The sequence below is a fragment of the Pelophylax lessonae genome (genome assembly GCF_965119305.1).
Source record: "Pelophylax lessonae genome assembly, chromosome: 2".
NCBI lineage: Eukaryota > Metazoa > Chordata > Amphibia > Anura > Ranidae > Pelophylax > Pelophylax lessonae.
Genome location: NC_138769.1, coordinates 631,820,552 through 631,843,910, shown reverse-complemented (window position 1 = coordinate 631,843,910; position 23,359 = coordinate 631,820,552). Strand labels below are relative to the sequence as shown.

At 42.7% G+C, this 23,359-nt stretch overlaps 1 protein-coding gene across 1 annotated transcript in view; it reads left to right on the top strand.

Moving 5' to 3' along the window:
• The first annotated feature begins 6,165 nt into the window (after positions 1–6,165).
• Positions 6,166–23,359, top strand: part of SLC46A3 (solute carrier family 46 member 3) — a 45,239-nt gene continuing 28,045 nt past the window's right edge. The window contains exons 1-2 of the mRNA XM_082246888.1: positions 6,166–6,414; positions 22,439–23,306. Coding sequence (XP_082103014.1) covers positions 6,223–6,414; positions 22,439–23,306 — 1,060 coding nt within the window. The 5' untranslated portion in view covers positions 6,166–6,222. The remainder of the gene's footprint in view (positions 6,415–22,438; positions 23,307–23,359) is intronic.

Sequence of the window (23,359 nt, the reverse complement as noted above, 5' to 3'; positions counted from 1 at the left end):
GTTTCTCTCCTTCTTGTTGCTGACTTGGAATGTGACGTGTTTGACGTCACTTCCAGGTCAGCATCTTGGTGTCCCCAGCCAGCTTGGCTGGAAAAATAATGTATTGCAATGCGATCTGCAGTGGAGCACAGGGGAGACCAACCTGGATGTCTCATTAAAGAGAACCTGTGACCAAAAAAATCATAACATTGGGGACTTTTCCTCCACTATGTAATGGGGGGGGGGGGGGGGGTAAAAGTTTTAAAAAAATGTTTTAATAGTAAAAAATTCAAGTTACACCCAAGCACATAAGCCCCCCCCAAAAAAATATTTGAGCCCCCCCCCCCCACTTATATGCATGTACGAACATAAACCCAAGTGTCAGGGGTGCCTATGCATTAAAACGTTAATTGCAATACACATGTTACATATCGCTTCGCACGCCAGAGTAAGAGCCATATTTCTACTAGACCTTTTTCCGTAACTCTAAACTGATGACCTATAGGGGCCTTTAACGTGTCGCCTATGAAAAATATAGGGTATTGAAGTTTGTAGCCATTTCACTGGCACGCGCAAATTTAGGGTTTGACATGCTGGGTATCTACTTACTCGGTTGTGTAATTTATTATGTTTCTGTGCCCTAAAATTAAATTTATTGTATGTTTTACTGAAATTTTGCGTTTCTTAGACCTTCGTGGTAAAATCGTGTGACACAAAAAATTAGAACTACCACTATTTTATACCCCAGGGTGGCTGCTTTCAGAAAAATTATAATGTTTGGGGGTTTTTATGCAATCTTTAGGGCTAAAACTTTATTTAATTTTTTTTTTTGACTGTGTACACAAAAAAAATAAAAATGCTAAAGTGGCTCTGGCAGCAAAAGGGTTAGGAATCCCCTATGTTTTCCAAAAGTAAAAAAAAAAAAATCTTTTGGTATAACATACACTGTAAATAAAATGTTTCATGCCAGCATAAAGTGATATGGGCTTGTAGGGGGACAGCCAGCTTGGAGTGGCATCCTATGCCATCACCGATTTAATTGAAGATATTTAAAAGTAATTGCATTCCATATAGATTAGCAGCCAGTGTCTAATAATGCTGCACCTAAATTGTTAGCCAGCAAGTCATTTAATTAGTCGTGCTGGGCTCAGTATGTTGTGTGTTTGTTTTTCTAGCATGATAATCAGATGTGTGCAGGCTAGTTGGGATCATTTTGTTTTTTCAGTGTCAGACTAAAGCTGACTGTACACTGGACACCATTCTGTGCAATATCTGTTGAATCAGCCCAAATTCTGTCTGTGGTTGGCCCTGTCAAAACCACCCAGCCTGAAATTTTTCAATCAACTTTTGTCGAAGGTGCTGGGTGGAAAATTGCTTTGCAATCCATCTTGACTCTCTCCCCCAGCATCTTATTTATTGTGGTTCCATCCCCTTGTCAGCTCACATGAGGCCACCTCTGTGTGCATGCGCTGCTCGATTCAAGTTCAGCCAGATGCATGCGTCTACACATTCAGCACTACGAGAAGCCTACATCAGAAAGCCACTGTCCTTCTCCAGCAGCTTGATAGAGCCTGCGCTGCTCAAGAAAATAGTAGCGGGCTGACATGCTCAATGGATGCTCCCTTCAGGCCCGGTTTCCACTAGTGCGACTTGTTGTGCGTCTTGACACATGTCAAGTCGCACAGCAAGTCAAAAGCCATTCATTTCTATTTGGCCCGTTCTCACTGCCGCGACTTGAGTTGCGGCGACTTGAAAAGTAGTTTGTGCACTACTTTTGGGCCGACTTCAGTGCGACTTCCCTCTATAATGAGGGACAAGTCTCACTGAAAGCTGCGGACAAGTGAACACTACAGAGTCGCGCTAGAAGTAGCGTGACTCTGTAGCCGCAGCAGTGGAAACCGAGCCTTACCTAGAAGTTCAGGAAACGCTCTGGAGCCAGCAGAAGACATCATTTCAAAAAGTGGTAACCAAAAATAAAAATTGAAACTTGGGCTGCTTTCACACTGATTGTTTTTTCTTCCGCTTCTGCAATGAAAAAAAGCAGAAGAAAAACGCTTGACCATTAATTAAATCCTATGGAACCTCCCAATTGAAATGAATAGAAAACTCCTCAAAACAGTGGCAAAAACTCATCAAAAACACACCGGCTGTTGAATTTTTTGGGACATTTATTTGAGTCCTATGTCCCTTTTTTTTTACAGGTGGAAAACGAACCGGTAACTCGCATTTTTACCCTGTTTTTGCAACAGAACAGTGTGAAAGTAGTCCTAATGCAGAATGATTGTCACTACTATATATAATATATATATATTAGGGATGCACCGAATATTCGGCGGCCGAACATTATTCGGCCAAAAATAGAGAAAATAGCACTTTCGGCATTCGGCCGAATAAGTCAAAAGGCCGAATAATTTTGAGCCGAACAATGTCAGCTTCCGCCCTGACCGCTCACCTTCCTCATTGCAGCTCGCGGCTCCCTTCTCACACGCCGCCGGTGTCCTGTCCGGCCGCGAGTAGGGGGTGTGACGTCACGCGCGCGTCCCGCCCCCTGCTCCTGACTGCGGCTCCTTCACACTAGGTCCACGCCCCGCCCCCCTGTTCGCGGCTTTTGGCTCTGGCTGCAGTTCAGGTATGTGATGTGGAGCTGAGCACATTTGGGGGAGAATACGGTAGCTGGCAGCTGCACAAGCATTAGTGTGCAGACTGCCATATGTTGTTGCCACTTGCCATGCTCATTACATTAGAGTGCCCTATAAAGTGCCCCTTAAAAAAAAAAAAAAAAGAAAAAAAATGTGCCCAACAGAGTGCTCCCTTGACATAAAATGTGGCCATCAGCGTGCCCCTTATTTTATGCTAAGGGACATGCTTATGAGCATATTTTATGTTAAGGGGCACTCTGATGAGCATATTTTATGTTAGGGGGCACTCTGATGGGCATATTTTATTTTAAGGGGCACGCTAATGGGCATATTTTATGTTAAGAGCAACGCTGATTTAAATGTTTTGTTTTGCCCATCAGAGTGCCCCCTAACATAAAATGTGCCCATCAGCGTGCCCCCTAAAAATTGGCAAAATAAATGGAAAAAATGCGAAACACCGCGTTCGGTATTCGGCCTTCGGCCAAGCATTTCATTATTCTTCGGCTTCGGCCAAGAATTTCATTTCGGTGCATCCCTAATATATATATATATATATATATATATATATATATATATATATATATATATATATATATACACACACACAGTGTGTGTGTGTGTGTGTGTGTGTGTGGATACAATGTAGAAATTGCTATACTACTTAACCAGTTCTGAACGGGAAGGATTTGACTAGGCCTTTTTTTGCAATTCGGCACTGTGTCACTTTAACGGACGATCGTGCAACACTGTACCTAAATAAAATTGTCCTTTTTTTCCCCCACAAATAGAGCTTTCTTTTGGTGGTATTTGATCACCTGTGCGATTTTTTTTTTTTTTTTTTTTTTTTTTTTTTTTGCTATAAACCAAAAAAACGACCATTCTGGAAAAAAAAAAAAAACAATACTTTTCACATTCTGCTATAACATCCCCCCCCAAAAAAAAAATTTAAAATCAATTATTTTCATCCTTTTAGGCCAATTTGTATCCTGCTACATATTTTTGGTAAAAAAAAAAAAAAAAAAATAGCAATAAGCGTATTTTGATTGGTTTGTGCAAAAGTTATCCGTCACCAAACTAGGGGACAGATCGGACCCCCTAACTGAAATTTTTTACACTTTTGGGGGTACCAGTGACCTTACTACAGTAATCGGTGCTAAAAATATGCACTGTTACTGTAAAAATGACACTGGCAGCGAAAGGGTTAATCTATGGGGCGATCAAAGGGTTAAGTGTGAGCCTAGGGGAGTGTTTAGTCACTGTGGGGGGGAGGGACTAAATAGGAGGATCACAGGCACTCTGTGATCATTTCAGAGAGAACAGTCTGCTGTGTTTACAACAGCTGACCGATGTTCTCCCTCAGTGCCGCCGGTCCAGTGCATGGGCATCCCCGCTGCCTAGTGGGGGTGGGCGCGTGCTGATGTCGGCACGCGCTGGCCCCCAGGACCGCTACCAAGAACCGACGTACCCCTATGTCAGTTTGCGCTGCCGAGCCAGCCTGCCACAGTAAATCTGCGGCGGGCGGTCTGCAAGCGGTTAAAGTGATTCTAAAGGTTGTAATTTAAATAAAAAAGAAAAAACATGGTATACTTACCTGCTCTGTGTAGTGGGTTTTGCACAGAGCAGCTCCGATCCCCATTTTTTTTTTTTGTGCCTCCAGTAAGCTTCTTGCTATGTAAGCACTCAAGCAGGCTTGCTCCTGAGCCACACTATGGACATTGTGCATTTATACACACAGCACGGCTCAGTCCTGCCCACTGCTCTCTCCTCATTGGCTCACTGGCTGTGAATGACAGCAGCGGGAGCCAATGACTTCCGCTGCTGTGTGAGCCAATGAGAGAGAGAGAGAGGGAACCGGGAGAGTCGCTGCTCTCATGCACATTGCTGGATCGAGACGGGGCTCTGGTAAGTATAAGGGGGGCTGGGGAGAGCTCTACCCAGAAAGTTTTTTTTTTTTTAACCTTAAAAAAAGTATTGGATTTTTTTGTTTTTTGAGAATCATACTTGCCTAGGTGGGTGCAACATCGCTCGGATTCTGCATCTGTCCCCAGCTGGCTCTAAGGTTGAGAACCGAGTGATCAAGCACCACTGATCGCTCGGTTCTCAGGGTTCCCTGAGCAGAGAGCTGGTGACTGTCAGTCACTGCTCTCTGCTCTGCCCCCCTCACTTACTGGAGCACTGGGCTGTGGAGGGGGTGGGACTCAATTAGAGGCTGAGCCAGATCCAGGGATCTGGTCGGACCCCAACTATATGGTCGCGATCATTCCCGAGCCTCGACTGGCTCTGTGACATCAGCAAACTGAAGTCCGCTGTCTGCTGAAAATGGGTCACAGGAGTGCAGAACGAACTGCACTCCAGTGATACACAGGAGAAGTACAAATAAATGAGCTCTGACTATACTTCTCCTTTTGACTGGGTTCATACTGGTGTGATGTGGGAAACCCTGTGAGTTCTGTGTAGGTTTCCACATCGCACCTGAATCGCAGATGGTTCACACTGACATCTGCGAACCACTGCGGGTGTCAATGTAAAGTTAATGACACCCCCAGATCGGTTTGCAGATGGCAGTGCATACTGTGAAATGGTACAGCAATTGAATCGCATGGGTGTGAACACCCAATGCGATCCGATTCCAGTGTGGACCAAAAAAAGGGTCCTGTACCGTCTTAGTCCGAATGCGATGCAAATTCACTACAAACTGTGTGGCTGAATTTGCATCTCACAGACATCGCATGTGATTTGCACAGCAATGCGGTGCGAATAACGTGATGTCTGTGTTCGAACGAGTATGAACTCGTTTTTTGTTGTGCATTTGATTCATTAAGGTAAAAAACCTTTTGCCCTTAAAACCACTTTAAATGTTTAGTTTTTGGATTGAGTTATAATTTTAGGATATTAAGGTTATCCCGGCCTCTAGAACACAGGTATGAAGCTTTATAGCCTTGTATCTCCGAATGACTCCAGCTGAACTGACTGAAATGTTTGCCTAACCTTGGCTCTACATGGTATAATTTGCTTTGGGTTGGGAGCACTTTGTCTTGTGTAATAATAAACTTTGCAGTCCGATGTGACTACGTTCATTATATACCAGTATAACACAATGAGTCACAGACTGGAATCCCCCTGGCATGCTATGAAGCATTCAGTTTTGCATACTACAAACCTCACCAGCAACGCAGCCAAAGTATTAATAGGCTAAAGATGAACTTCAGTTTTATAGTCTGAACAATTGTTTTATTTTTTTTGTTTGTTTTTTTATTTCTATGTCCCCATTGGGGAGATTTCTCCACACTTTATGTCCTGTTGATATGTTGTCAACTGGACAGGAAGTTAGTGGAAATCAGCACCAGTAGTGACGTAAACACTTATATTTAGTAGATTTGGGAAGGGTTTGAACCTCTTTTTGAGTGCTATGGTGACACCTGTCCCTTTCACCATTGATATTCGGAGAAGAATCAACTGTAGAAAGGTGTCAGTGTTTACCATAGCTTTGGTATTTCTGGTGTGAATTAAACATTTGAATAAGTCTGTCTATGTTGTTAACAGGGATAGTGTGAAGAGGATGGTGGATGTGTCCATGGAGTAGAGGACCTGACCAGGTGCCAACATGAAGCAGCTCCAACTGGTGGAGCCAGTGATGGCCATCTACTGCTTTGCAAGTTTTGTTAGTTTCCCAATTACAGGGCAGTACATCTATCGCAGGCTGTGGCAAGATGAATTTAATACTACTCTTAACTTCAATGACAACGTATCACACTGTGAAACCAATCAGAGTAACCCCAGCTATATCCATCAAAAGGTAAGAGCATTTTAAAATGACTGTGCATTTAAAGCCTAAATTAGTTGTCCCCAACCTTTTTGGCACCAGGGTCCGGCTGCATGAAAGAAAATTGTGCCAAGGCCCGGTGGTGCGCACGGGGGCTATGTGGTTTTTTTTTTTTTCGCTGGCAATTTGTCGGAGCAATGGCTGATGTTAACGCTTCAATCATCGCGGCACCATGGTTGATATGGTGTCAGGGTGATTGAAGCGCTTTATTTCTATTATTACATTGTAATATAAAATAGTTCAACTCATCATAATGCAGAATCAGTGGGAGCCCTGAGTATGTCATTTGTCACGTTGCCTGCCACTATATGCGGATTGTCACTTGCTACCTCGCCTGCCACTATATGCAGATTGTCACTTGCCAGGCTGCTTGCCACCAGATGTGGATTGTCACTTGCCACCTCTCCTGCCGCTATATGCAGATTGTCACTTGCCAGGCTGCCTGCCACCAGATGCGGATTGTCACTCGCCAGGCTGCCTGCCACCAGATGCGGATTGTCACTCGCCAGGCCGCCTTCCACCAGATGCGGATTGTCACTCGCCAGGCCGCCTTCCACCAGATGCGGATTGTCACTCGCCAGGCCGCCTTCCACCAGATGCGGATTGTCACTCGCCAGGCCGCCTACCACCAGAAGCAGATTGTCACTTGCCAGGCCGCCTGCCACCAGATGCGGATTTTCACTCTCTACGCCGCCTGCTACCTGATGCGGATTGTCACTTGCCATGTCACCTGCCACTAGATGCGGATTGCTACTTGCCATGTCACTTGCCAGGCTGCCTGCCACCAGATGTGGATTGTTACTTGCCATGTCACTTGCCAGGCTGCCTGCCACCAGATGTGGATTGTTACTTGCCACGCTGCCTGCCACCAAATGCAGATTGTCACTTGCCCCATCACCTGCCACCAGATGTGGATTGTCACTGCATTTGTGGCAACACTGGTCCATTGAGCACAGAGGCAGGCCTCAGTGCAGTGGTGGGTTCCAAGTGAAGGCAGGAAAGCGGTACTGCTGGACAGGCAGTGAGAGATGTCATCTCTCTACTGCACCTCTGACATTGAAGCAACCTGGCTGTGAGATGGGAAGAACGGTGATGCGGGGCGGACGGAGAGAGAGATGTCCTCTCTCTGCTCCCTGCCGCACATCTGACAGTGCAGCCTTCGGGGGACCCTGCTGCAGAAGTTACGGCCCTGAACTGGCCCGTGGCTCGAGAGTTGGGGACCCCTGGCCTAGATGAACAAAATACATTCTGGATGCATCAAAACAGAATGTGTTCAATGTCTTGTAGTTCTGTAGAAAAGCCTGTCCCCTGCCAGCACACAGCAGAGTGGGACCCTTGCTGTCTGTGGGGAAGCAGCGGTCTCTCTGCCTGTAAACCCGTCTGTCTGTAAACCCTTACATATACACAGTGACGTGACTGGCCTCAAGTAATACGCAGAGATGAAACCAATCCCCCTACATAGGTTGTACCTGTTTATTTCAAAGTGCTGAAATATAAAGCTTGTCTGAGAGTTCAGAAAAAAGGGGTGGAGAGCTGGTTACATTCTGTGGAGCTCAGTGAGGGATGCTAATTGGACGGGAGAGACACACCCCCTCAACACAGCACACAGGAACAAAGCTGAGGCTGTCAATCAGCTAGAGGTCCCTCCCCTGTCACCATTTTTCTTTTTGGTGTCGGGGAAACTTGTCGGAAGTGATTAATTCTGATAGCAGAGGAATGAGACCACAGACAAAAGTGACACTTGGTGCTCTGGATTGAGAAAAGTACACATTATAGAGGGCTGTGTGTGTGTATATATATGTGTATATACATACATAAGCCGTCCGAATACGTAATACGTCACTTCCGGCTGCAACCGCTTTCGGCTACGCGGGTGGAACGCACGGCCATTTGCTTGGCGTCCCGCGGGTTTGCACAAGGCGGATTGTTTCCCTACACAGTGTAAGTGTATTTTTATACTGCGTGTTAATAAACTGTTAAACATACTACACGATGATGGCCCTTTTCTTTTCATGAACTGGGAGAGTATTGTCTGGATATAGAGTGTGGGCAAGTGGATCAGCACCCTCCTCCTGCTGGCGATCTATTGAGGTGCCTACTCCATAAGATCATTGATAAGGCGATTTTATACTCCGCTTCTGGTGAGTGGGGAACCGAGAGGGGAGCACTATCTCACCTGGACTGAGCACTGGCACTTTATTATTTATTTATTTATCTACGAAGCACAAAGCACTTGAATGAGCACAGAGACTTTCACTTTAAGAATATTGGAGGAAGATTATAGAAATTTATGAACTTTTTATATATATATATATATATATATATATATATATATATATATATATAATATATATATAATTTTTTTTTTTTTTTTTATGTATATGAGAGTAATATTTTTTTCATTTTTTCTTTTTGCACATGGAATGTTTTTATTATTTATAATCAATATTTATTGCTGATATTTACTTGATTTATATGCACATGATTTATAGTTGCACTTAGCATAATTTTGCACTAACACTTTATCATTGACACATATTTATTTGGTGTTTATGCACAAGCAGCGCAGGTACATAGTTGTTTTATATATATGTGTGTATATATATGTGTGTGTGTATATGTGTGTGTGTGTATATATATATATATATATATATATATATATATATATATATATATATATATATATATATATATATATATATATATATATATATATATATATATATATAATTAGAAAAAATATATATGTGGAAGAGAGAGGGTAAGATGAAAGGCAATGTGTTGTCCGCACCCAGGAGGCATCCTATGGGGAGGTACACATCCCACACTGGATTCTGTTTTAGGGCCGGTTTACACTGGCTTGCACACTAAAAGAATTTTACTGTACAGGCAGCTGTCAATGGAAGGTCTGGAAAGAGGCGGTGCTATTTGATGCACGATTAGGTGTGTCATTGTCAATAGGACACATTATTAATTTCTATGCGCCCTAGCTTGACTTCGGTGAGTGGAAATGATCAATATATGGAGCCTTCAGGTGAGAGACAGTCCATTGTGGCACAATGCATACAGTATGCATTTTTCTGCACTACACTATCTGGTTTTCAGGGGCTCTGTTGCAGTGTGAACATAGAAAACAATTGTGACTAGAGTTGATCGGATGCAAGAAAAGCCAGTCACTGCACCTAGTATTGACTAACTCTTAAAGTAAAAGTTAACCTAGATCCTCTGCCCCCCCCCCCCCCCCTTAGCTTTGTTGCCCTTCTCTGGACTCACTCCAGTTCCAGCACATCTTTATTGAGGACCGGTGACCAGAGTTGGATAGTCTACTTGAGGTGTGGCTGGACGAGAGTTTTATACAGTTGTAGATTTATAGTTGTATCTCTTGAGTAGATACCCTTTTTAATGCATGATAATAGTCTGCTGGCTTTGACAAGTGAAGAGAAAAAGAAGTGCCACCGAAGTGTAGCAGTTAGAAAATAAGCAGTCCCAAAATAGCCTTGTGGCACCCTGCTCACAACTCCACACCATACTGAGCACACACTACATATCACCACCCTTTGGATGCACCCTTGTAGACAGTTTTCTGTCCAGGTACAAACATTGTTGTCAATGCCAATAGACCACAGTTTGTAAATGAAACGTTTTTGGGGAACTGTATCAAATGCTTTGGTGAAATCCAGATATGCTACATCTACAGGCTTTCATCTATCTAGATGACAGCTCACTTCCTCAAAGAATGTCAACAGATTGGTCTGGCAAGAGTGATTGTTCATAAAACCATGCTGATTACTACTAATGATACTGTTTTCCTAACCAAATACTTGGATATAGCCCCTTCAAATGTTTACATACTATCGACTTTAGACTGACTGACTGGCCTGTGGTTCCCGGGTATACAGTGCCTAGCAAAAGTATTCGGCCCCCTTGAACTTTTGCCACATTTCAGGCTTCAAACATAAAGATATAAAACTGTAATTTTTTGTGAAGAATCAGCAAGTGGGACACGATCATTAAGTGGAACGAAATTTATTGGATATTATAAACTTTTTTAACAAATAAAAAACTGAAAAATTGGGCGTGCAAAATTATTCAGCCCCCTTAAGTTAATACTTTGTAGCGCCACCTTTTGCTGCGATTTTGAACTTTGCTCCAATTCTCATAAATCACCCGACGTATATAAATTGCTTTATACTAAGCTGATCCTTTGTAGGATAACCTCACTGATATTCTGTGCCCATATTAGTCAAGAACACAAGGGAGTCATGAAACAGAAGTCAAAAAGTTACTGTGGGCTATCTGACTGGAAGCTTCGCTGGTGCATGCAGATAAGAGTGTACAGTGCTTGGTACTGCTATCATTAAAGTGCACCCTGTCAGCCATGTTAAATGCTGCCTCAATATTTGGGTGGCGATCATTTTGGCCTGAGGTGAGGAAAAAGTTATTTTGGCCTGTAAATGGACCTCAGACTTCTGCAGAAGGTAGATACACAATTTTCTATGAAAATGAGTGAAGGAAATTCTTCATGGTTTGTTGAAATGTCTAGTCTGTTTACTAGATGAAATTTTAAAAAATCCCTTTTTTTTTATTTGCACAAACTGCATTCCATATGGAAAACATATATATTTATGTGTATTGTGATAATGTGAGGTGTTTCACTTAAGTGTAGTACTTTCCATCCACTATAGATGAGCCAGAGAAGTACATTTTCAGGGCTTGTTGCCCACTTTTATTTAAATGAAAAGTTCAAAAATAAAACCCATGATTACCCTTGCAGTGGTTTTAAGCATCAAAACCTAAATCTTTCAGCCTCCCGGCTATCCAGACGTCTTATTCCCTGAGCCCGTCTCTGCACAGACTCGCCACTTTGGCTCAGTCCGCTTTCTATTAAGGAAGTGGCTGTACGCCAATTGGAGTCGGAGTCCGTTTATTTGTAACTTCCAAAAGACACACCCCAGAGGACAGAGGTGACAGCAGGTTGACACATTTCACACAGCAATAATGTGCTTAATCCTAAACCTTTTATTAGGGTTTCTGATTAAGAACATTATCGCTGTGTGAAACGCGTCAACCTGCTGTCACATCTGTCATCTGATGTGTGTCCTGGAATTTGCAAATAACAGACTTTGATCCCAATTGGTGTGTAGCCACTTCCTTAATTGATCATGTTTCTTCGAGGCGAGCCGGGGCTAGCACTCACATGTTGAGCAAGCATTCTGATTGATGTACTCGCCTGGAGCGGCATTTCGTTTAGGTTCCCTGATCAGTCCGCTTTCTAACATAAAATGTTCACCTGGGCTACACAGGCTCCTTCCTACAGATACACAATCTCCTAATGCCTCGCAGGTGACAACCTGCTCTCATCTGGCCACCTCTCCATGAGGCCAGGGTGGACATTCTCCCAGTGTCTTGCTCCACACACATACACTCCTCTTGCAGCAGCTTGTCTCCCGGGCAAGGAGCCCTGAATCCCAGCCAGCCCCTTGATTAAAAAGGCTGTACACACCTGCACCATCAGGCTTCTGGTCTCCAGTAAAACATGGACAGAGGCTTTTTTCTCTCCCAAGACTCTTCAAAGTCTTTGGATTCCAGAGCTCAATCGGGGGGTTACCATTCCTGGAGAAAACAAAAATGTATCTAAATTCAGATTGGACATTCTGTAGCCCCTCAACCAGCATTAATGAGAAGTTAAACCCTGTGTGACCTATACTCCTTTGTCCCCCATAGCAGGGCACAACGTTGCATTCAGCAAACATTGATACTGCGAATATTTTCACAGCCACAAAAACTGTACATATCTACTCTTATTCACGAGCACACAGACATTTATGTCCAGTTTTGTGCGCTACAACATGGGCTCAGATATATTACCACACGTGTACAGCCCTACTAATAATATTAAGATAGAACCAAATGCACTATCTGTTAAATGAAGAAAGTGAATGCCTTGTCTGAGAGAAACTAAAGCTGGCCATACACTATTTACATACACTATACAAAAAAAAAGAACCCTCCATCTATTCTATACTGCACGGATGGATACATCTCCCACTGAGGCTATTATATTCTGACAGCTGGCACCAATATGCCTCTCAATTTGTCCATACAGTCTAGGACACTAGGTGGCAGAAGTAGCCTGCATCCTAGTTATCTAGGATCATAGGCGTCCGAAGTAGCCTGCATCCTAGTTATCTAGGATCATAGGCATCAGAAGTAGCCTGCGTCATAGCAGCTGAGGAAGCTAGGCAACAAGCAATCTTGGAACTAGTCCTAGCAACCTAGGATGCTAAGTGACAGAAGCCGCCTGCATCCTAGCAACCAGAGTCAGCAAGCTGCTAAGATGCAGGAATCTTCTGCCACCCAGCGTCCTTGGGTTCTAGGATGCAGACATCCAATAGTGTAAATTTACAATGAATGCGTATGCATGTAATGTTGGCACAAATGGTTACAACCCTACACCATTAAATACAGTCCATGAGCAGACAGATATTTTTCTATTTTTATGTATTTATTTATTTATTTTTTGTATGCAGTTGAACACCACTCTAGATTACATGAGCATGGGCTCCATTGCATACTATAGCTGCATTCAGGTCTGTAAAAAAAAAAAAAAAAATGTACGCGTTGAAAGAGATCCTTAACACCTGTGTGCATGAGCCCAAATACAAAATGTGATAGTGTTCTAAAAAAGGCTGTCCAGCTATCTTGCATACAATTAGAAATATACCGTAATAGAAAATGGTTAGATTCTTATACTTTAAATAATACTTCAGAGGAGATAATGTAAGATAATGTAAAGATGATAGTACGAGGAAGCAAAAAAAAAAAAAGCCATTTATCTCAGGTGTTGTAAAGTGGTGTTGAGTAGGGAGTTTCCTGCTGCAGGTAGATGTATTATGCTTTTACAAATCAATCTGAAATCTAATCACAAGCGACTCTTTCATGCTTTGTAGACAATGAAGTATTGCTGGGTAAACTTGGATATGTACAATTTCATTTAAAGTAAATTTGGCCAATTTTTCCAGGTCATATTAATTTCACACTACATCAAAGATACAGGAGGCTTTTTTTTTTTAAACAAGAAGTCAATTTTTAAGACACCTGTGCTCATTTAATATATTCAGGAAAATCGAACAAAATTTCACATCGAATTCAACTTTTTTTTTTTCTTTTTTTTCCATTTCTCCTTGTGTCCCCTGAGAGCTGTACTGGACTTTTAATTTTTTGCCAGTTCAGGTTTCAAGTATAAGGGCCCTTTCACATAACCTTCCTGATCAGATCTGCCTGTCAGTTTTTCAGGTACACCTGAATGGAAGCTCCATACAGCCTTTTGGGGGCCTTTGTGTCTGTTTACACCTGCCTACCTCCAAGTCTGTCCATGTCCAGAAGAAAAGGAAAAAAAAAAAGACTGTTTGTAAAATGTGATGGATCGATGGTAGCCTAAATCAACCAATCAGCAGGGTCTGGTGTGTGTGTTTTTTTTTTTTTTTTTATTAATTTTAGGTATTTTATTTAAAGGTTTTTTTTATTTTCTTCTTTTTGAAAAAAAAAAAAAAAAAATAAAAAAACCTTTAAATAAAATACCTAAAATTAATAAAAAAAAAAAAAAAATTAAACCTAGGTACATAAAGAACAAGAATCCAAGGTTAGCATAATCGCATTCCACTTTACAAGTAAGCAAATACTTGAATTACAGTGACCTGCACATTGTAATAATCACAGGATCCTAGGCATAGGGAAATGAAGGTTAGTGAATTAATCTGGCTCATGACCTTACAGGTAAAGTATAGACTATATAATGCAACGCAACAGCATACCTTCTAAAATCAAAGTTAAGGATGAAGTAAAAGTCGGCAGATGCTAACCATATAGACCATTTTTTTTTTTTTTTTTCCATATAAAGTTTTTATTGAAAAAGTTTGTAGTACAACAAAGTGAACAAATATCAAACATAGAGTAGTATCACACTGGAAATACAATCTGTTCAGAAACTCGTGGCAGCAAGAATAACTCTTAAGGACTAAAACAGGAAGAGGGAAAGAAAAGAATAAAAGCAAACAAAAGATCTGATAATGGCATTTGACTGAGCCACTGCTGCGATGTAACAAAAACCTATCAATAGTGTATGTGGTCCAGTCATGGCAATAGGACTAGCCGGACCTTAAGTTTCTCTATAAAACATAAAGGGGTGGGGGCCACCGAACTCGGTTCATCTGACTTCATCGGCTCCTTTCAAGTGTTCGTGTGGTTCGTTTAGGTTAGTCAGTTATAAAAGGGTGATGGGGGATCTCTCAACGGTCAGTTACACATACGTCAAGGCTGTATACTCAGTCTTCAAAGGTAATTGATGTGGTGATCTATCCAGTGTGTGTTCATCAGAAGAAAGATGTGACTGTAGAGATAAACCTAGCAGGAAGAAAAGAAAAGGTGGGAGAGGGAAGAGAGGAAGGCAGGAATGAGGAGAAAGGGAGTGGAGTTGGACATTAGGATGAGGGGGTGCAGTCTAGGGGGGAGGGATGGAGGGAAATAATCAAGGTACGGTAAAGCAAGGTGTGGGGGAGGGGGGGGGGAGGTAAGAGTGATGAAAGGAGATGGAGGGGTTGTCTCTTCTCGGTCGGCACCCCATAAACTTTGTAGAGGGGGGGACGTATCAAATACTTGCGGAAGCATGGGATAATGTGCAAGGGGCCTCCCTCCATCATTCCCTATTTGAGGGGGAGGTCCTCCTGCAGTGGATGGTATTTGTCTCCAGAGTATTTATTGGATTCTATGTGTAAGCAGTTAGTGTTCGGTATCATGGGCGGGGACTCTCCTTAGAGTGGCGTATTCATCTGTATTGCAAAAAAACAAACAGCGTGTCCCATGCGATCTGAAGTTCTTCTTCTAGTTAAGCAATTTTTTCAACACGAGCAAGCCAGGTATCAATAGTGGGTGTACGTGAAGATCTTCATAGAGGAGGGATGCACATCCTAGCTGCATTGATCAAGTGAATTGCCAAGGAGTTCTTGTAAGATCAGGGGGGATGTGGTAGAATGATGCAGGAGAAATTGGGCTGGAGTGTGTGGTATGGATCGCAGAGATAATCGCGTGACTATGTCATGCACTTGTGTCAAGAATATTTGTATTATTGGGCAAGACCACCATATGTGCAACAGGTTGCCCTGTTCCTGGGAGCATCTCCAGCATATGATCTAGACCAATTTTTATTGGGCATCCACTATGCTGGTAAGTCAATTCCTCTCTACGTGTGGTATTTACAATATTGTGCCATCCATTTTTGTGGAATTCGTTTTGCATAGTTATGCCTCGTACACACGCAACGATTATCGGCCGACCGATCAACCGTCTTTTGTCCAGTGTTGTTGTGTTGGTTGAAATGTGCTCTAGACTGCACACAAATTTTCTCGGCCAGCAAAAACCAACTTCAGAAGTGATGTCATGTGCTGGTTTACTTTCCGTGTGTTTTTTCATCTCTGAGCATGCCCAGTCTTGCTCATCAGATTTTTGTCTGCCGAAATCTGTACTGACTGACGGAAAATCGGCCGTTCTGTTGACGGCCAACAAAAATTTTATAGTCTGCACACCAGATTTTGTTCGGCCGAAAAGTCGGAGTCTGTTGTCGAAAGCATCATACTAACAAGCCGAAAATCGGCCGATCGGACGTTGGCCGAAAATTCACTGCCAACTATCGATGCGTGTGTACGAGGCATTCGTTTACATCTGGCTGCCCATAGAGCTGTCACAGGTCCTCCTGTATCCGCAAGACACAGACTGAACTCATGGATGTAAAAAAACTGACATGTCTCATTTGGCAGGGGATCTGCTCACGGATCTCCTGCTGATCGCTGTTAACTCCCCTTCATGTGAAAGGACCCTAATGATTGATTAAAGGGAACCTGTAGCTGCTTTCAGCCAAATTAACGAATTGGTGGCCTGTTCGGATGGGCAACCTAAATTACACCTTCAGCATCCCAACCCACATTCCATCACTTAACTCCTACCCCCTCCTCTCGGAGTCCAAATTTTTTTTCCCCTGGATTTTTGTCTTGGTGGGAATTTATGTATTCAGTTGCCCACAGCCTCACATTCCTTATCCCAGGAGGCCTCAGGTACTCAAGACATGTGCTGTGGTGCACCAATGGGGCCAGGTGGCACTTCTAATTTTTTGTAGACAGCTGGCTCCCAATAATATCATATAGGAAAATGGTGGCACAGGACCAGGTGTAGAGCAGCTGAGGGCCAGATGCTTACAAAACACCACTGGATTCACTGGACAGGAGTATATATCTTTTGTAGGAAACCCTGCAAAAAGGGGGGAGATAGGACTTTATCAATATAGTATCAGAGCATGCAAGCTTGCCTGCCTGCTTACCCCCCCCCCCCTCCCTTTTTTTTTTTTTTTTTCTTTTCATAATTAAAGTATTTAAAAAGAAGCGATGTATGTGAAAATGCACCTCCTATAATTGCACTTTCCTGGACAAAAACCTAGGGTAAATTTTCCTAGTGAGGGAAACAGAAAAAACTGAGAGAGTACATGCGGATAAGACGGAGTAAGAGTGACTGATGAGCTCATCAATGTGCTTCTTCTCCTTTCACTGTCCAGTCACAGGGTGAGGTGGTTCCAGTACAATCAGGTCTCAGAGAAGTCGGCCATCAGACTGAGACATCTGGTGGTAGAAAAAAAATTACTGCATGGGTAACAAATGGAATGAATGTGAATATCGCAGCAAAAGCTGGTTTTGATTGTATTTTTTTTTTTTTTTAATGGGCTTTTCCTTTTTTTTTATCTTGTTTTTGGCTGGAATTCTACTATAACAACCAATCTGATGACTGCTCATTGCAATAAAACCTAATATGACCAAAGCACATAAGTCCTTTTTGTGGCTAAAAACCGTAAATACAATTTTGAAATGTAGTTTTCCTAAATGAACCAGAACTAGAGTATTTGATATCTATGTGGTTAAATAATTTAAAGTGATTGTATATGTGTGTGTGTGTGTGTTATCTATGTATGTATGTATGTATGTTATACAGTAAACCCCCCCTCCATTGCGGGGGTTACGTTCCGGACCCAGCCGCGAAATAGAAAAACCCTATTAAAATGCATTGTAGGCATGTGTTTGTTTGTTTTTTTTTTTTTTTTTTTTTTTTTTTTTTTACTGTCACTGTACGTGTAAAAGCATTTTAAGGTCTTTAACCACTTGCCTACAGTGCACTTTCACCCCCTTCCTGCCCAGACCGATTTTCAGCTTTCAGCGCTCTCACACTTTGACTGAGAATTACTCAGTCATGCAACACTGTACCCATACAAAAATTGTGTCCTTTTTTTCACACAAATAGAGCTTTCTTTTGATGGTATTTGATCAATACTGGGTTTTTTATTTTTTGTGCTATAAATAAAAAAAGACTGAAAATATCGTGAAAAAACGCATTTTTCTTTGTTTCTGTCATAAAATTTTGCAAATTTAGTCATTTTTCTTCACAAATTTTGGCCAAAATTTATACTGCTACTTATCTTTGGTAAAAATAACCCAAGTAAGTGTATATTATTTGGTCTTTGTGAAAGTTATAGAGTCCACAAGTTATGGTGCTAATCATTGAAAATTGATCACACCTGATGTACTGAAGGCCTATCTCATTTCTTGAGACACAAAGTCAGGAAAGTACAAATACCCCCCAAATGACCCCTTTTTTTGGAAAGTAGACATTCCAAGGTATTTAATAAGGGGCATGGTGAGTTTTTTGAAGTTGTAATTTTTTCCCACAATGCTTTGCAAAATGAAGATTTTTTATTTATTTTATTTTACAAATTGCCGTATTAACAGGTTATTTCTCTCACACAGCACATGTATACTTGCAACTACACCCCAAAACACATTCTACTACTCCTCCTGAGTATGGCGATACCACATGTGTGAGACTTTTTCACAGCCTGGCCACATACAGAGGCCTAACATCCAAGTAGCAGCGTCCGGCATTCTAGGAGCACAAATTACACATATAATTTCCTGACAACCTATCGCACTTTTTGAAGGCCCTGGAGCACCAGGACAATGGAAACCCCCATAAAATGACCCCATTTTGGAAAGCAAACAGCCCAACGTATAATTTTTGAGGCATAATGAGTCTTTTGAATATGTCATTTTTTTTCCACAAGTTTTTGGAAAATGTGAAAAGAAAATGAAAACACATTTTTTTTACACAAAGCTGTCCATTTATGCAATATTTCTAACACATAGCATGTACATAGCAAAAATTGCACCCCAAAATACATTCTGCTATTCCTCCTGAGTATGGCGATACCACATGTGTAACACTTTTTCACAGCCTGGCCACATACATAGGCCTAACATCCAAGTAGCGCTTTACACAAAGTTGTCCATTTATCCACTTTAAGACTGGGCCTATTTTTGACACTTGGTGTTTACAAGCTAAAATCATTTTTTTTGCTAGAAAACTACTTGGAACCCCCAAACATTATATATTTTTTTTTTAGGAGAGACCCTAGAGAATAAAATGGAGATCGTTGCAATATTTTTTATCACAACATATTTGCGCAGCAGTCTTCCAAATGCGATTTTTTTTTTTTTTTGAACTAAAAAATAAGAAAACAGTAAATTTAGCCCAATTTTTTTCCATAATGTGAAAGATAATGTTACGCCGAGTAATTAGATACCCAACATGTCATGCTTCAAAATTGCGCATGCTCACAGAATAGCGCCAAACATTGGTACTTAAAAATCCCCATAGGCAACATTTTAAAAATTTCTGCAGGTTACTAGCTTAGAGTTACAGAGGAGGTCTAGGGCTCAAATTATTGCTCTCGCTCTAACGATCGCGGCGATACCTCACATGTATGGTTTGAACACCGTTTACATATGTGGGCGGGACTTGCGTATGCGTTTGCTTCTGCGCGCGAGCTAACGGGGACAGGGCGCTTTAATTTTTTTTTTTTTCCTATTTATTTTATTTATTATTTTTTTATTTTTACACAGTTTAAAAAAAAAAATGTTTTGATCGTTTTTATTCCTATTACAAGGAATGTAAACATCCCTTGTAATTTGTAATAGAAATAGGCATGACAGGTCCTCTTTATTGTGAGATCTGGGGTCAAAAAGACCTCACACCTCACAACTACACTAAAAAAGAAAAAAAAAAAAAATTGTTGAAAGAGGGAAAAAAAAAAGCGGCCCTTTTAAACCGGTTGCTAGACAACGTCTTTTGACGTAGCTCCGGTCCTCCAAGACCATAGAGTCGAGTGAGGGCCATCTTGCCCTCACTCGACTTCCTGTCTCTGAGGATCCGGGACCGGATAGTTTTCCCCGCTGCCGGCGGGTCCGGTAAGCTGGGAAAACGTCTGGGACGCGGCAGGAGGGGGGAGGGGCACCTCTTCCCCTGCACCGTAAGGGTAATTCCGTGGCGAATCCGCCACTGGGACCACCCTTATCTGAAAGCCGACCGCCCGCCGTTTCAAAAATACCGGGGTTATGGGGGCTATCTGCTGCCATAACCCCAGTATTTAGCTTTTAATGGCCGACGCATATAGTCGTTAGGCGGTCAGTAAGTGATTGCATGTATATGGCAAACAGGTGACGATGACTGATGGGGTGACAGGTGACGATGACTGATGGGGTGACAGGTGACGATGACTGATGGGGTGACAGGTGACGATGACTGATGGGGTGACGATGACTGATGGGGTGACGATGACTGATGGGGTGACAGGTGACGATGATTGATGAGGTGACAAGTGACGATGATTGATGGGGTGACAGATGACGATGACTGATGGGGTGACAGGTGACGATGACTGATGGGGTGACGATGACTGATGGGGTGACGATGACTGATGGGGTGACAGGTGACGATGATTGATGAGGTGACAAGTGACGATGATTGATGGGGTGACAGATGACAATCACTGACGGGGTGACATGTGACGATGATGGGGTGTCAAGTGACGATGATTGATAGGGTGACAGATGACGATGACTGATGGGGTGACGATGACTGATGGGGTGACGGGCGATGGTCACTGATGGGTGACAGGTGACGGGCGATGGTGCACGGCGGTACTGATGGCAGTCTCTGGTGACCAGTGAACTTTAGGCTACGTTCACATGTGAGCGTAGCGATCGCGGGCAGAATCACTGCGATTCTGCCAGCGATCCAGAAATCATTGCAAATCGCAGGGCGCCTGTGTGTTGCCTGTGATTTGCAATAGCACCCCATACGCTGTGCGATGTTGCTGCGATTTCCGCCTGCCGAATCGCGGTAACATCGCGCAAACAACGCATGACGCCCCAAAGAAACTCTTGTACCTTTTTTGGGCGTCATGCGATGTTTGCGCGAGGTTACTGCGATTCGGCAGGCGGAAATGGCGGCAACATCGCACAGCGTTTGGGGTGCTATTGCAAATCACGGGCAACGCACAGGCGTCCCGCGATTTGCAATGATTTCCGGATCGCGGGCAGAATCGCAGTGATTACTTTTGAAGAAATCTCACTTTGCTACAATTTAAAGTATTGAGTGTACCGCTTGTATAACAGTGTAAATTTGCTGTCCCCTCAAAATAACTCCACACACAGCCATTAATGTCTAAACTGCTGGCAACAAAAGTGAGTACACCCCTAAGTGAAAATGTCCAAATTAGGGCCGAAAGTGTCTATATTGTGTGGCCACCATTATTTTCCAGCACTGCCTTAACCCTCTTGGGCATGGAGTTCACCAGAGCTTCACAGGTTGCCACTGGAGTCCTCTTCCACTCCTCCATGACGACATCATGGAGCTGGTGGATGTTGGGAGACCTTGCGCTTCTCCACCTTCTATTTGAGGATGCCCCACAAATGCTCAGTAGGGTTTAAGTCTGGAGACATGCTTGACCAGTCCAGTCCAGCAGTCTCTGAAGGGAGGGGATCCTGCTCTGCTTCAGTATGTCACAGTACATGTTGGCACTCATGGTTCCCTCAATGAACTGTAGCTCCCCAGTGCCGGCACCACTCACGCAGCTCCAGACCATTACACTCTCACCACGATGCCTGACTGTAGACAACACACACTTGTCTTTGTACTCACTTGGTTACAGCCACACACACTTGACACCATCTGATCTGAACTAAATAAGTCCATCTTGGTCTCCTCAGACCACAGGACATGGTTCGAGCAATCCATGTCCTAGTCTGCTTGTCTTCAGCAAACTGTTTTCCGGATTTCTTGTGCATCATCTTTAGAAGATGCTTCCTTCTGGGAAGACAGCCTTGCAGACCAATTTGATGCTGTGTGCGACGTAGGATCTGAGCACTGACAGGCTGACCCCCTCCCCCCCCCACCCCTTCAACCTCTGCAGCAATGCTGGCTGCACTCATTTGTCTATTTCCCAAAAAAAACCTCTGGATATGGCGCTGAGCAAGTGCACTCAACTTCTGTGGTCGACCATGGCGAGGCCTGTTCTGAGTGGAACCTGTCCTGTTAAACCGCTGTATGGTCCTGGCCATAGTGCTGCAGCTCAGTTTCAGGGTCTTGGCGATCTTCTTTTAGCTTAGACCATCTTTATGTAGAGCAACAGTTTTTTTTTTTCAGATCCTCAGAGTTCTTTGCCATGAGGTGCCATGTTGAACTTCAAGGGACCAGTATGAGGGAGTGAGAGCAATAAAACCAATATTAACACACCTGCTCCCCATTCACACCGGAGACCTTGTAACACTAACAAGTCACATGACACCAGGGAGGGAAAATGGCTAATTGGGCCCAATTTGGACATTTTCAGTTAGGGGTGTACTCACTTTTTGTTGCCAGTGGTTTAGACATTAATGGCTGTGTGTTGAGTTATTTTGAGGGGACAGCAAATTTACTGTTATGCAAGGTGTGTGTGTGTGTGTGTGTGTGTGTGTGTGTGTGTGTGTGTGTATGATATATATAATTATAATTTTTTTTTTTTCTGTTCTTAAAGTGATTACATTGTTAAACTTCTTCTTTCTTTTTTTTTTTTTTATTTATGCAGGAGGTCCAGAAGCGAGCTTCTATGTTCTCTACAAAGTTGGATTTAATTTCCCTTATCCCAAGTCTTGTAATGGCCTTAATACTGGTTTCCTATGGCGATAATCATGGGAGGAAGGCATCTTTACTTCTGCCCTCTATAGGTGGCTTAATCACTGTCATTGCATATTGTTCAGTGTCTTTCTTTTGGTTGCCACTTGAAGTCTTGTATGTCTCTTCAGTGCTCAGCGGATTACTGGGTGGATTTGCTACATTTTTCGGGGGAAGTTTTTCTTACGTAGCAGACATAGCAAAGGACGTTCGGAAGAAGAATATTCGCATAGCTTTTATTGACATGATTTTTGGGGTGTCAAGTGGGATTTCAGGGATCACATCTGGCTACATCATTATTGCACTGGGATTTAACTGGTCATTTTTCATACCAGCAATTTTACACATTTTAAATATTTTATACATAATTTTTATACTGGAAGAAACTGTAAAAAGGTCAGAATTTTATCAACCTGTCCTAAGCAAAGAAGGCATTAAGGAGCTCTTTTCTGGAGTCTTTTTATTGTTTAAACATGCATCCTGCAAGAAACGACTGACGATCAGCCTCCTGTTGTTTGCTTTTATGTTTTTTTTGTTTGCCAACTTTGGAGCTATAAACTTGTTCACCTTATATGAGCTGGATTCACCTCTGTGCTGGGACCCGGTACTTATTGGATGGGGATCGGCTCTATCCACATTTTGCTTTGTTGCCAGCTTCCTGGGTGTTTTCTTCTTCACACGCTGTCTGAAAGATTCCTACATCGTCCTCATTGGAATGGCATCTTGGATTGGAGGGATCGTTATGGCTGCGTTTGCCACAACAACCGTAACCATGATGTTGGGTAAGGTCCACTGTGATAAGCCCATTTAGTTTATTTTGTTTACCTGGGTTTAC